This window comes from Phaethon lepturus, unplaced genomic scaffold, assembly GCF_000687285.1.
Source record: "Phaethon lepturus isolate BGI_N335 unplaced genomic scaffold, ASM68728v1 C14092637, whole genome shotgun sequence".
Classification (NCBI taxonomy): domain Eukaryota; kingdom Metazoa; phylum Chordata; class Aves; order Phaethontiformes; family Phaethontidae; genus Phaethon; species Phaethon lepturus.
The window spans coordinates 1-15,417 of record NW_010576366.1 but is presented as its reverse complement, the minus strand read 5'-3'; the positions used below and the strand labels follow the sequence as shown (position 1 = coordinate 15,417).

The window sequence follows — 15,417 nt, the reverse complement described above, 5'->3', positions numbered from 1 at the left end:
GCTCAGGTGCCCAATCTGGTTCGCTGCAGAGTCCCACGGGTGCAATGCTGACCCAAGAAAAGGGATGGGGATGGGAGGAGGAGCGAGGCTGCAACTCAGTAGCCCCAACAGAGATTGGTTTACACTCACAAGGATCTCCATCCATGGTCCAACTCTGAACAGCAGATGCTGTGCCAGCAGGTACCCCTGGTGACCACTGTGAATCTAAACAGACTCCAAATATGCACACCGTTTTCAGAAATAAAACATTTCTTTTAATTGGCAAGTAGAACACACATTACAGATCATTAGTATTTTATAAACAATATTAAGTTACAAATACGTGTTAAAAATTGCAGTTCATGGCAGCTAAAAGCTTGGAATCCAAAATGCATCTCTGCAATGCTTCATTACTTCTCTTTCCCCAGTCTGCTGGGTGAAGATGAATAAGAGATCATTTATCATCTACAAGGAGGTGGTCTACTATATACTCAAACAAAAAGAAAACCTCATTCCTAAAAGCATCACTACCAGAGGCATTCAAAGTACTTCAGCCATCTTAAATCATGTCAGATGCAATAAGGACACAGTTAAGAGTTACTCTGTAACACTTTAAGCAAAGATACAGATACCTTCACATTAAACTGACAGTTCAATCCTTTCTGTTCCAATTCAGCTTAAAACCAACACTAGCTTCTACCCCACAGAAGTTTAAAGTCCATCATGCAGGCTTCTGTGCCAACAAAGCTAGATGTTTGTAAATCAGACCCTTATACAGAGGAAAGTTACGGTGTACAACTAAACAGCATACATAAATATATATCTTATATTTAGCAGATCTTTATTCCCCTCCTTAATGACTTTTGTTGGTATTAGTGAGATACGCAGCTCATTCCATTTTCACTACACTCAGAATATTAACAAGTTACCATTATGCATGTTAATATACTAAATATTCTTTAACAAGTTTCTTAAAAAAGTATTTAAAAACATTTTTGGAAAAGTAGAAATCTATTTTCCAGAAAAGCAAGTGGTACTAGGACAGCATGGACTCCAGTGCTTAAACATCCTTTCGGAGAAACCCATCTTGACGGGTGTTGTGCCTGGGAATCGGCTGTGTGTCAGCTGCCAGACTTGTATCCTATTCATCCTTCTGGCTGTGGTGGTAAAAGGTCATCAAAAGCAGCTTACCTTGCCTTTCAGTTGTCAGACTTTTGAAGATTATCATTCACTGGACTCCATAAGAGACATGTAGCTTTGACAGAAGTTCATTTATTTCTTACTCGTATTTATGAGAGTCAGTTTTATTATACCGCTGAGATTGCACCTTCAAAACCAGTCTGCTGAATGTGTCTGGAGAAATGACTTTGTATCTCAAAAATATCAAGAGTACCATTCAGATCTGAATTTCTATTAAAAACTGTGCACATTTAGCAAAAATTATGCTGCTGTAAAAACAAAAGGCCTGCTCCTTGGCCTGCTCAGAATAAAGCTACAATGCAAGAGATTACACCACTGGGTTTTTTTCTCTGCTTCTTTTCTAAATGCAGGCATTAGAAGTAAACTGTTACTAAGCTTTTCCTAAGAGAGCACGCAGGGGTGTAATATACATAATATACATTAATCAGGAACAAAAAACAGTAACAAAGAACCATTCTAGAAAATGCTGCATATTAGCAGCATGCTTGGTTTCCAAAAAGTAAGGAATTGCATTGGAGTTGTCAAGATGAAGTCCACACACCTCGATCATTGAACTGATCACTAGATTCCAAGAAACCAAAGCAAATTTAAAAATACACATGACAACAACTGCCTAGAAGGCAGAGTTTTATCATCTGTCAATAACCAGATGAATAAAGTGCATAGCAACTATTTTAACAGTTTCTTGAAAAGAGAATGCATTTAGCAAGTCTCAAAGTTTGTAAGCTTGACACTTATCCATACATTTTGCTACATGTGTGGCTTCCCTTTTGTTTTGCTGTTTAGCTTCGCTGATCGACCCTTCAGCACTGTCCTCTCATTTCCTTTGCAGTTCATATGGAATGTGCCGAGATCTCTGACTGCTGCCTGATGTAGGTCTGGAAGCTTTTGTCACCAATGGGATGTTCTCTAAAAGAAAAGAAAAAAAAAGGAAAAAAGCACTATACATAGAACTTTCTGTCAGGAAGACAAGATGTCAGAACAGAAAGTGAACGGACAAAACCTTTTCCCTAAGTTTGATATTCAAAGTTGGAATTGTAATGATAATACTGCATCTTACTTGAACCGGAAGAGCTGGCTGATTGAATTGATTCTCTTTTTTGTCAGCCACGTGCAGAATGCTCCTTTATTTACACGTACACAAGATACGGTCATGTGGCTGTATCAGCCATTCTTCCCATTTTTAAACCAACAGTCTAAAAGAAGCTAGTAAATACATGTATCTTCTGGTACTTACTGCTCATTTCACAAACACAGGTTCAAAATTAAAAAAACAAAAACCAAAACCCCACAGTTGTTTTTATGAATAAAACTGTATTAGACAATAAGCATTTTAAAATTCCTTACAGTCCTTTAAAACATTGTAATATCAATCCTAAATCACAATCTTACTTTGTATATATTTGCAGGACATTCTTTGAACATGAATATAGTAAAGGCCAGAACATAAGCATGGGAAATAACATTTCCGAGGACTGTTCCCCTGTTTGGACAACCCATTATACTTACTGGCTTCCATATTTCGTCTTCTTGAATTTATCCCTCTTATATTGAGCATGCTCCTGCTCTAAAGTTCCAACACCTTCAATAATCAGCTTTAGCGTTTTATATGTCTCCTTAGGGTCATCAATGATGAATGTAGAATATTCTTCCTCTTCAGGTCCATCATACACAGATTTGCTACCACAGGCCTCTGGGGAAAAAAAAAAAAAGTACAGGAATAGGTATCAGGTAGGCAGGGAGAAAAAAGCAAGACATGCAGACTAAAAATACTCAGTCCCAGGTTCATACAGTTCCTTGGTTTGCTTCTGTATGACCACCACAGAACTGTGGCTGACATCAACAGCAACAGCAGACGGAGCATTGCCTGTCCTTGTGCTGCGCTGTTGGTAGGCACAGAGGCTGGCCCATGCCCGTTCCCTCCTCCTTGTCTCGTAAGCAAAGGGCAGCAAGCCTGGCAGCTGCTCCTGGCTTGGTGCGAAGCTGTCCTTTACTGCACAGGCAACGCTTTCATCTCAATTACCACTAGCAGTACCCCATGCACACACTTTGGGAACTCTGACACAGGCCTAACTCTGCCACTGTGCTGCCGGGCTGGCTGGCATAAGTCAAGTATTCACTTGTCAGAAGGATAGGTTCCATCCCTAAGCAGCAGCTAAGCAGCAAGTACAGCACTGCACAACAGACTGAATTCAAAACAATTACAGGCTGAAGTAGTCACAGAAGATGTTTTACCACATCACCCCTAAAAGGTTCATAAAACAAGCACAAGCAGAATACGTCATGACTTCTGGCTGGCTGCCTGCTAAAGGACATATGCTAAGAAGGGGCAAGTCATACCACCTTCTCATCCTACCAAGGAGCCTTCCTGGCTAAGAGATCAGGACACTGATTACACATGAATATTTGCAACACATTCATCATGGGATCTACTTCTGCATTGTGGCAGAACGCATTAGAAGGGGAGGAAGAGTATTTTACTTTGCCTCTATTTTTCCCTAGCTTTCTAGCTTTACTGCTGTCTCTGTCCCAGCTTTCGAGTTACCTTCCCCTTGCCGCACTGTCTGTGCCAGACCTGCGTCCTTTTCCCCGACACTGAAACTCGATGCTGGCTCTGGCAGTGAAGATTCGGAACGGGAGAAAGCTGGGCATTGGTTCAGACAGCTCGGAAGTGGTGAGGATCTTAAGTTTGCAATTGCATGGCGGCCAGGAATGGATTAAAGTGCTTTCCAATCTGTGTGTTTGACACCACTGGCTTATCTCATATTATAAAATAAAGTCCTATTTAAAGATCAGTGCCACAGTGAAGGCTTCCCTGCCACTCCCTGTGCTAAATTGGGATTTCAAGTCTGGCACCGTGTACACCGGATACTTTTCTTGGCATGCCTACCAGTACTAACTTCCTCTGCTGTCTCTTCTTTCTTTTATCCTTCATGTCACATCTTTGCTCCCCTCAGCTCCTGAGGGTTTCCTATCCCAAACTTCAATTTTCAACATTTCATAGACATCAACAGGTCATCTTTCACTGATAATTCTGAAAGAGCCTTCCTGAGGAAACCATTTGTATCCAGCCTGTTCTTGGGATCTGAATCAGAGAATGTGCACATGACTTCTGGTAACACAAAACCATGTTCCACTGAAACCTCAACTTTGCTGCTGCTTCGTTTCAGGATCAGTAAACTTCTGGTCTAGTGCACACTGATTTGTCAATTCAGAGCATCCAAGCAATGCTCTGTGCTTATGCTATTTTAGGATGCTGTGGTTAAGAATGTATTTCAAACAACTGTTTATTATGCAAAGAACTTTGTACAGACTGTGAGACTGCACACTGTACCAAAAATAATTCACACAACTGCCTCAAGACAGCAGAAGGGGAAACAAGTTAAAGAATGCCCGCTGTGTTCTAGGATGTGATTTGCAAGGCTGGTGTAGCTAGAACATACAATTCTTCACAGGTATTTTTGCCTTGCTATGTGCATTGGAGATGCAATCATCTTTCATCCTCACCTTGCATTTTCTCCAATTTTGGCATATACAAGTTGAAAAGAGAGTAGATGCGCTCAGTTTCTCTATCTCCATCTATATCCAGTTGTATATTTGCTGGAAGGCCTCTGTAAGGCATCAGGAAGAGAGGTAGAAGTTATATGCTAAACAGTATGTTATGGAACAAAAAGCACTTAACAAGGATGAAAGTACAAAGTACTCATGAAAGCCAACAGATTGTATTGAAAGGAGCTCAAAACTTCCTATTTTTCCCAAAAGAAAAGGTAGAAAAGTTCAAACTTCTTTATGCCTACATTTATCCAGCATGCTTTCAGTCTGACTTGGAAGAGAGGACTGTATCAGTATCCAGACATTTTGGTGAATTAGTCTGCTATAACCAGATGGAGGAGCCAAAGCACTGAACTCCGAACTGTCCAGGCTGCGTATTCTGAGACTAACTACCACTACAGACTTGTTGCTTCTCTCATTTTAGATGAAAACAGTTTCCTATGAACCAGACAGTACACCTCTTCATTTAATAGGGAGCATGAGTGGGTCCCTTAGAAAAAGATTGGTTTAGAATTAAATCTAGAAGCAGATGACTGACTGTTTCAGGAATTTACAAACAGGACATTGAAGGGATTTCTGACATTTTTACTAATGACATATGATCAGAACCAAAGCATCTTATCCCACAGCCAACTCCTATTAATGTCTTGAACTCTAAAAATTGCAACATTTTGACCAAGATACTGACAGCATCAGAAATGACAATAAAGATGGCCTTTGAAAATACCATGATGCCTGCACACCTGGCAGATCTTCTTGGTAACTGCATACATGCAAGTCGTGCTGCAGACGCACATATTCCTGGCAATACCTAGACCAACAGCAGGTTACCAATCCTTACCCTGTGCAGGGTGTGCAGCCAGGAGTATTATCTGCAGTAGCTTTACAGCAAAGCCAGTGGCCATTAAGATAGGCAGAGGGATGGTAGACTGTGAGGCGCTTCTTGTTGCATTGGCTAACTTTGGTGAGGATATCAATCCAGTCCTTTGCCTCCACACAATTATTTGCCTGGATATACAGGACTCTTCTTTCAGGCTGGATCACCTGGAACATCTGCAAATAAGGAAATAAGCCACAGAATAAACCACCAGAATAAGTTGGTGAACGTAAGACCGGGCTCAGACTGATGATTTCTTAAAGGAAAAACACAGCATACCAAAAGAATGCACCAATAAATATGTTTCAACACAAAATCAAGCAGCATATGTGCCCTTAGAACAACAAGACCTTTCACCTGGTACAAGGAGTAAGATACTGTTCCTGTAGGAGATTATTTACAAACAACTTAATATCAACTTGCTGGTTAGGCCTCAACAAGATTGTTGTCAGCCTCAGGGATGCAATTTTAGTAATGCTTCAGCTCCGAGTTTTGGAAGGCTGACAAGAGGGACCCAACGCAGGGCTGAAAGGAAATGCTGGTCAGCAGGGGGCAGAAAAGACAAAAATGCGAGTTTGGATCCAGCCTTAGCCACATCTTTGCTTTAATACTGCCGTATCTCTAGTCTTTTTAACACCTATTTCAGCATGATTCTTTCCTTTTAGTAACTGCCACAGTTCTGCACCCAACTATACCTGCTATTAGCAAATCACAGCAATACAGTTTCTTTTTAATCACCATAGGGTAGTTCAAATAATTACACTAATTCTGCATGATGGCTTGGGCACTGAAAATCTAAACTACAGCTCTCCTGTTTAAAACAGCTTGCAACTTAAAATGGCACAACTGCATTTATTTTCTTCGTCTTGAAGAAGCAAGTGTCTGATGCACAGCCTTATTGCTTGACTATTCTGATCATGCACTGAAGATAACTAAGCTCAAGTTAGTGATCTTAAACTGCAAATTTTGAAAAGGCAAATGTCAACCATCTTCCTTTCCTCTAGCTTCTGCAAATACTTAATTTTAATGCGTTTTCCTCTCTCTCACCGGTATTCCTAAATTACCCTTCCCTCTTCTACTTCTTCATTTGATTATTCAAATCATTAGACATTACACTGCCCGTATCATGTGGACTATTATTTTCCAAACAGCTGGTTTCTCTGTGCTACTTTAGAAAGAAAAACAGAGGCACCCCCCGGCCCAAAACCAAACCAAAAACCCTCACACCAAAAAACGAAAAATCCCACCAAAACTGAAATTCACTTTTGTCTATTACAAAGACCTGAAACATTTGCCTGAATTCTGCACTTAGCTGGTCAGAAGAACATTGCAGACTGGCACCAGGCGCAATCTCTTCTTCCCTTGTGACACTTTTAGGTGCACATCCTTCAAAGTAGCTTCCAAATATACTTTCTAATTTGTGACCCAATAGTTTTTTAAATTACAATGTCTCTTCTAAGAGGAAAGGTAAAGCCATTTCCCTAAATTTAATATCCTCATAGATGTCAGACAATAGTTAGAAAGGCACAACACACAACAGCAGTGAAGGAGCTGCCAGTATGATCAGTCCAGCACTGCCAAAATACACACCAGAGAGACAGTCCTTTTAATAAAACTCTTCAGGACATAACTGGCAATTTGAGTTTGAGGAACAGGGAAGGAAGGAACAAGGAAGACAGGAGCATGCAGCTCAACCCTCAGTTAACACAGAACTACAGCGAAAAGAATTTTAATGTCCTGCTGGGGTAAATGGAGCCTTCTGCATTACAACAAAGGAACAGATTTAGGGAGTATGGCTTTGTGTAAGGGGATACCAACCCAAGTGAACTAACATATGGCAACTGTTACTGAGAAGCCCGCAACTAAGCCAAGAATTTCAAATGGTTGCAAGACCTTTACACTACCAAAACGACCATTTGCTTCTCAAACAACACAGAAGACCTGAACAGTACTTAAAACCACCCCCAAACCTCCCAAACTGTGCTCAAGGAAGATGAAGGCTACTGGCCTTACTGCCAGACGTGCAGATTTATCAGGATTGAGGAAGATACACTTGGTGCAATTCAGAGCACAGTTACATAGAGAATATTTATAGAAATTGTGGATCTTTAATCACATTTAGGACCCATGATGGAATATGCATCGCAAATACATCTGCTGTGGCGTTTTGAGAATTCTGTTCTTGCTGCAGTATTCTATTTATGTATGTCAAGATAAATGGGAATATATTAGCATGTGAAGGTGATAATGGTATTTTCTACTGCTTATGGAAAGACTCTGAACCTTACTTTCCAGAATGAATGTAGTCACCTTCATCTCCTAGGTAATACTGAATTTAAGCAACCAAAATAGCCCAGTTTCTGATGTTACCAATAAAGGGATATTTTTCCTAGAATAAATCTTTACAATAAAGGGATTTTTTGGATGCATACTAGCCCGGTAGACTCAGCATAAGTTAAAGACTGCTGCCACTAAACAGTTGATCAGAATTATAGCTCAGCTCCTCTCCACACACAGTGAGTTTTATCTCAACTGTGTGGCTACTTCCTAGTTCAATCAAGTTATTTTGCAGAGTACAGTTGGCAACAGTTCAACACATTACAGCTGCCTTCTGATACCTTGAGAATTATTTTGCAGCTTGGTTGCTTTTGCCTATGTAATCAACATGAGTTATAAACACCAGAGCCAGCTACAGTACAATAAAGATGTGCTCTAGAAGCAAGTGAACTGAAACTTATTCCATCTTTTAACAGAGAGATATGCTACCAAAATAATACCTGAAACAGGAAAAATACTGAGGAGTCAAGCATTGTATCTCACTTTAACAAAATGCTGTTTGAGGAACCTAGTATCTAGGGCAGCTCTAGTTCGAGCACTGCCCTGCATAGTGTCCACAAGCAGTGTAGGTGGCATGAAAGACTTAGAGGCAGAAAAGCTAAAATTCACAACCATTTATGTGTATAGAGAAGTTTGTTGTAGATGCATGTTTAGCACTGGAAAACACTGAGCTTTTTTGTTTGTTTGTTTTTTTAAAATAACTTTTTAAGGACCTTACTCAGCTTTACAGGCAGAAGAGTATGAAAAAGGCTCCCGACATCACCTAAACTGACCATGTCTAAGAACTGTTCTTACACAAGGGATGGTACGTCTTGCATACAGAAGTTGGCAGTAGTGTTCCATGCATGAGAAATACAGTTGTATTTTATTCCCTAATGTGGTAATTAAAACACTAAACCATACTGGCACAGCACAGATGTTGTTTTGGCACATGACCTAACGCAAATACATATGCACTTTCATTAACCCATAAAGAAACACTGATAGCTAAGAAACAAGATGTGATCCTTCACAATTATAAGCAGCCAGTTCCTTCCCAACAGAGAAGTCTGACAGAAAGGGCAGGGCCTTGATTATCTTACCTGTGTCTGACATTATAGACCCCAGACAGCTGATCAACAGTGGTCAGTACTGAGTGTACTGCAGATCACGAAACCCAAAGACTGCTGACTGGGCTGTTAAGAATCTGAATGGGCTGTACTTTTGGAAACTCCTGCTACTATATACAGAACAAGCAGCTGTGGTTGTACATCTTTCAATAGAAACCCAATCCAGGTTACAAAAGGGAAAAAGGCCATTAGGCTGGTGGATCTAGACCAGCCTAACAAGCAAATTAACGAATGACCTACTTACATTTTTCATTTTAAAGGATTCCTCCTCCAGTCTTTCCACTGCCAGAATGTTTTCAATTGGAATGCTACACAGAGGGTGATCACCTGCAGAACACACGCAAACAGATACTGAGCAACTTATTCACAACTCAACTTCATCCTCTGCCCTTATTCTAAGAGCCGATTCAGTTCCTTTGAAGATAATTTTGACTGCACAAGAAAAAAAAAAGTCTTTCACTCAGCAGGGATTTACTAGCATGGTCCTCAAGTATTATCTTAAGTTCATTTCTGTTTTCAGCTGCACTAGGTTATGCTAGCAAGCCTCTTAGAAACGAACTACTGCAGCAGGACACAGTATACTTCCTGAGAAGGTGACAATGAAAGACATCATTCCTGTCAGCTCAGCTGAACTAGGTTGATGGTGGTGGTGCAAGATCTCAAAGTGGAGTGTGAAATGATGACTGGCATGATTTGAACATGTTTTTTTATCTTTCTTACTCGCTATGTATTTATATGATGGAAGGAAGTGGTATGTGTTGTGTACTACTGAACAGACAGGAACAATTTGCGAAAACCAAAATCCTTGATATTAGGCAACATCAAGTGAACACATTTTTGCAAGTTCAAAGCTTGCAGGCAAACCCCTGCCTACTGCAGCCAGTTGTGCCAATGTTAGAGAACTTATGAGAACAAGCTGAGATGCATCTGCGAATGTTCCATACAAACCCAAATCCCAGTGTAAGGTATTTGTATCCTGAATTTTGTTTGCTTGAACAATCTACTACATAACTGTGAAACCTATGGACGATGTTGATAACTGGTATTAGACAAATATTATCAAATATTCTGCTAATTTATAGTGTACTGTGCTATCCAAGAAGCTTCTCTAACAGTCAGTACAGACATACTAAGAAAAGGGCAAGAACATACAGGCCGACAGACTTGCCTGCACTGTGCCTTCTTTAATCTTCATTTTAATGTATCAAAAAAAGACGGGCAAACCTTTGTTACCTTTGCTTTTCTGATAGGTAAATTCATGGTTTGTCAGGCGAAACCATCTCTTCTTGAAGTTTTTCATACCAAATCGTTTTCTTCCTTGTGCTCTCTTGATCATGAACCTAGTAAACAGAACAACAGTTGTTACAATACAACTGATTTTATATATACATACATATATATATTTTGCATACATATAAAATATGTATTTATGTATATAGATTTATACATATATACATATATATATACACACATATCATGATGGCACTTGCGAAGCTTTAGGAGAGGACACACAGTGTTTTCTAATTATTGAGGCCTCGTCTTGACAAGGAAAGGAACGTCACATTTGGATAGGTTTAGTGCATCTCTTAGTTAAGCCTATCCTTCTTCCAGATGTAAAAAAAGGGCAGGACATGTGGCTTGACTCGTAGTCTAGGGGTTCTAGTTAGTCAGCTGAATTCAGCTTGTGCCCTTTCCTCAGTTACAAATCCAGCTAAATGTTTTCCTACTACCGCAGAAAAAGAGCAGAACACAGTTAGTACTGCTCTGCTAAGCTTGACCTGTTAATTCTACAAGCTTTTTTCATGTTTTATTTTTTAAAGCTGTGAGAAAGCTCAAAAGGTTTAGAGTATGTTTAATAATTAAAAGGCAGGTGGGAAGTCTGGAGCACAGAGACTGAACCCCATGCTTTAGTCACTCCCGAGCTCTAGAAACAAAACCTGGATGTTCCACAGCTCCATTTGCAATTGCACATTGATGCTGCAGTTGGAAACGCTTTTTCAACAACATACAAAGCAATTGGATGGCTGAAAGCTAGAATCCCCCACTCTCATCTTTTTGGCAGAGGAGGGGCATTCATTTAGTGAGTTGTCAGTTTTAATTAATTTCAAACTTGAATTAGCTTACAAGAAACTCTGATGCATCCACCACCTTCCTAACCACTAAATCAATCCAAAAGCTTCAAGGTGACTTTGGCAGCCTAGTGACTTCATACTGCTCAGCATCACTTTTGGTGGAAAAAAGTGTGTATGCATATGCGCTAGAGAGTTGGTAACAGCTACTCTACACATTACATTAACTATTGTGCCAAATACAGAATTATATAATGGAACCAGTAAAAACTACTTACTACAGAGCAGTTTTTATCAAGTAGGAAGGCACTAAACAGCACAAAGAACACACACAGAGAGAACAGTGAATGATTTGGTTGAAGATTTTCAATAGCAGAGCTAAAATGCTTAGGACAGCTAACACTGTTTCTCACTTCTTGTATCTTCAGTCAGAAACAGCTACATTGCATCCAACTGAACTGCAGATCTGTTTAAAGCTCAAACAGAAACCCAAGTTCTCTCAGATTTTAACTGTTTTGTAACCATCTGTGCTGCTGCCTTCTGCCCATTCTAAGTTGTGTGGGCAAAAGTTGACAAGGACTGTATATGGCAACACATTTTTTTAAAACCAGTTATAGTTACACACTTCTCCCATTCTTAAAATGGTCAAACAGTTACTGTCTCGGTCCTTATTCTTGGATTACTTGAGAAATATTTAATAAACCATATGATTCAGGTCATCACCAGGCCCAGTGGCGGTAATCTTCGTATTTCAAGGTTAAGGCAAATTTCAAGGGAAGAGCAGATGTCCTTGGGCTGGACAATACGCTCTTCAAGTTAGTTTCTTTTTCTTCTTATGCCAATACTTAAAATGTGACTTAAAACTGCAAAATCCTACAGAGCCTCCCTCTTTGAAAAATGCAAACTCTATACTGCAGAGCTAAGAGCACATTTCTAATTAAACTCTTCATAGCTGACATAGCCAAGAGAAGAATGTGCTTTTATTTCCCAGAGATAGGTGACAAGCATTCAAAGCCATAGAAGTTATAAGGTCAATTTAAAGGATTTTTTTGTTTTTAACATTTGCAGAACGGGTGAGAAGTCGGAGCAAATAGTCAGAAGAACAAAGGGAAAAATGTCTAAGATGAAACCCATTTCAGTGCTGGGTGATTGGAGATACTGTTTCTTCTCATCTTTATGGTAGACCTGAGTTTGGATCTGCCTTAGCCTTGCTTGGAAGCATCAGCATTCTCCTTTCACCTACAAGAATGGCAAGACTAGTTCTCCTTTTAATTCTCCTCCTTTTAGAAAGAACAGGCAGAGAGCTGTTAAGCAGCGATGGCATGATCAATGCCAGCAAACCCAAGTGCCATAACTAATCTTTGGTACTGTTCGTTCATTCAAAAGTACATACTCTATAGCTTTCCGTCTAGATACTCTTAACAGAAGCAAAGATAGATTAAAAAACCAAAAGCAAACAAAAACATTGCAAAGGCAAATAGAAACCCCACTAACCAGCCAATCAATCTGGAGAAGAATCCAATCAAAGGCTGGGAAAATTCCCACCCACTCCCCATGATGTAACATGCCAATAATGCAAAATGTCAGGAAAAACAGACAGCTGAAGGCCACTCCTTAACCTTGAGAAAAAATTACTTGAACGTTCCTTAAGAAGTGCCTAGAAAATATACATCTTAATCAATTCCAGTGAGTTCACTGGGATCACTTAATATTCACAGGTTAAGCAAAACTCAGTGCTTCTTGGAGCTGCTGCCTACAGATGTAAGTCCTTTATTCTCTATTTACAGCAGATTTTTGTTTTAAGGAAGGAAGAAAAAAGAAAGAGTTGGTCAACATCATAAAATAGGTAACAAATGTTCTCTGCTGGGTTTACACAGGCATTTCAGGATCTCTAAACAGAGTACTTCCTCCCCAAAGTTAAGTCAGACAAGTCTATTGCTGCGAAGGAAGGACATGCTGTCAGCCAGTAGCTACAGCAAAGCACCAACTGCCCCTGCCATCTTACCTGCATGAACTATTACCATCAACTTTCTTTACTGTTAGTTTAAGAGTCCTTACAACAGCAGCCACAGGCCGAGCAAGAAAAGACAGAAAAAAATCAGACAGGAGCAAAAGAAAGACAGAGGCAGAAAAAATAATGTTTTAGAGTTAGAGGGGAAATGTTATAAACAATACATTTATTTTCAAAAACAAAAGAATGATAAATGTACAGAACTAAAATAGACAAACTTGCTTCTAGGGACAGACATTCATCAGAGGAGTGAACTGCAGAGGTTAACTGGAAGGGGTAGTCATACCTTCACCAAAAACCTAATTGTTACATGACTTAGAGCTACCATGAAAGCTTACTTTCAAGCAGCAGTTCAGCTTATTGAATTCCGTCAGGAAGAATTTGGATTTTTTACTTTCTTCCTCCCAGCTCAAAAAAGCTGTTTCCACAGTGCACTTAGATGATCTTAACAACTCAGTTTTGTAACACAAAAATGCCAACAATTAGTATCTAAAACTAATATGGCATATGGACCATGCTTCAAAAAAAAGGAAAGGTACTAAAACTAGAAACTGTTCCAAGTGCATCACAGATTTTCCTCAAAATGGCTATGATAATGATTAGCATATGGATCTTACAGGGCAGCAAAAGCAAATTCCATTTGCAGGATTTGCCCTCCCTAAGATATTCAGTATCTGCCTTCACAGTGGAATTTTGCAGCTTTTGTTCACTGGAGTTCAGGAAAAAATAAACAAACTTGATTTTAACACGATGCTGATTCAAGTTTATTTTGCCCTAGCTGTGCTAATTAAGTTCTACAGGCTTCTTTTCCCTCCACTTATTTCAAAACATACTTAAATTAAGATGTTTAAATCAAATTAAAAGATGTTAAAATCAGTTATAGCAGCCATGGAGACCAGTAGAAACAGCAACACAAGAATCTTCCTACATTCTTTTCTGAACACATGGATGGAATAGGGGTGGCAGAAAAAAAGATAGCTGCCTTAGAATGGTAGCAAGCACACAAGTAGAGGGTTTTATTGCACATGCATACTTACCCTTCTTTAAGCAATATAGGTTGCTCTATGCTCTTGTGATCTCTCCTCCCCGAAGATGAAATTAAATCTAGAAACTAAAAGATGAACAAAAGGCATAGATAAAATAGACAGTACCGCACTACCCAAATTAAAATCTTCTGTATTTGTACAGCACAGAGCAATAAGAAAATATTGTAAAAGTAGTTAAAGAAGGTAATGGCAGAAGCTTGAGGAATTTGGGAGGTTTCCTGGGTTGTAAACTAAAAAATAGTATAAATGGTATTAAACAGAAAAACTGCAAATGAGCAACACTTCTTGTGCTTCTCCTTTGTTGTATGTATCTTTCACTTCCTTTGGGACTAAGCAATGTTCATCATACATCTGCAGCATCCTATGAACCACACACATGTCTCAAGCTCTAAGCAGCAGCTTGGTAATCCAACCTAATTATTAAGTAGATCCAAAAAGATTCTACTATTGACATACGCATAATTTGATAAAAGTTTCTTGAATATTACAGTTATCAGGAGTCTGCTTTTTCCAGCACACACTTCCTGGTTTAGAAACAGTATGTATTACATTCTAGGATTCCGAGCATCTGCTTCAAACATCACAGCAGGATTTTCAGACCATTCACATGCATTACTTACGTTTTTTACTGCATCTGCATACTTCTGCTCATTAAAATAGTCATAAAAAGTAGCCATGTAGGATTCCTTGAAATTGGCCTGAAATACAAAGCCAAAACCATGCATATCATAATACAGTTTATACAGAAAATATTCTTGTTAACAGCAGTAGACCATGAGGAAGCCACCACAGATAAGAGGGGTTTTTTTCTGGCCAGGAGTAAAATAAGCAAACTGCTACTTTCATGTTGTACAGTACACATTCAGCAGTACCAAATTTTTATTTCAAAAAGGTAGAAGAATGCGTTTCAAATGTTCAGTTACTACAGTTAATAATGTTTCTGCTTTAGCTTTTAATCTTGGTCCTAAAAGAGACTGACAAAAAGTATGAGAGAAAGAATTCTATTGTCCCAAAGGATTCATAATTGAGCTACAGATTCATCTACAACTGCCTGTGTGAATACTAACTAGAGCACCAGTGACTCCAAATTATCACCAGATATAGCAGTGTGGTGCCCTAGGTACATGAGTTTTATTTCAATCAAACATCCAGAACATGGGCATTTAGCTCTAATCTCACCACTGAATGGCATAAAACTGAACAGGTATGAAAGGAAAGGCAACCTGGCAAGGCTACT

General features: G+C 39.3%; 1 protein-coding gene across 1 annotated transcript; it reads right to left on the bottom strand.

Annotated features, from left to right (window-relative positions):
* Positions 1-231: 231 nt before the first annotated feature.
* Positions 232-14,872, bottom strand: LOC104627439 (ras GTPase-activating protein 3-like). The gene is made up of 9 exons (XM_010295702.1): positions 14,801-14,872; positions 14,172-14,245; positions 13,129-13,176; positions 10,288-10,394; positions 9,299-9,381; positions 5,573-5,784; positions 4,687-4,790; positions 2,689-2,872; positions 232-2,088 (listed from the first exon to the last, which is right to left on the bottom strand). The coding sequence occupies exons 1-9, from the start codon at positions 14,855-14,857 to the stop codon at positions 2,013-2,015; spliced, it is 945 nt and encodes a 314-aa protein (XP_010294004.1). The 5' UTR covers positions 14,858-14,872; the 3' UTR covers positions 232-2,012.
* Between the last annotated feature and the right edge of the window lie 545 nt (positions 14,873-15,417).

Coding starts and splice junctions, on each gene's coding strand:
- LOC104627439 (XM_010295702.1), bottom strand. CDS start 14,857: ATGGCTACTTTTTATGACTATTTTAATGAGCAGAAGTATGCAGATGCA. Junction 13,177..14,171: donor CCTATATTGCTTAAAGAAGG/GTAAGTATGCAT, acceptor TGCTGTTGTAAG/GACTCTTAAACTAACAGTAA. Junction 10,395..13,128: donor GATGGTAATAGTTCATGCAG/GTAAGATGGCAG, acceptor TCTGTTTACTAG/GTTCATGATCAAGAGAGCAC.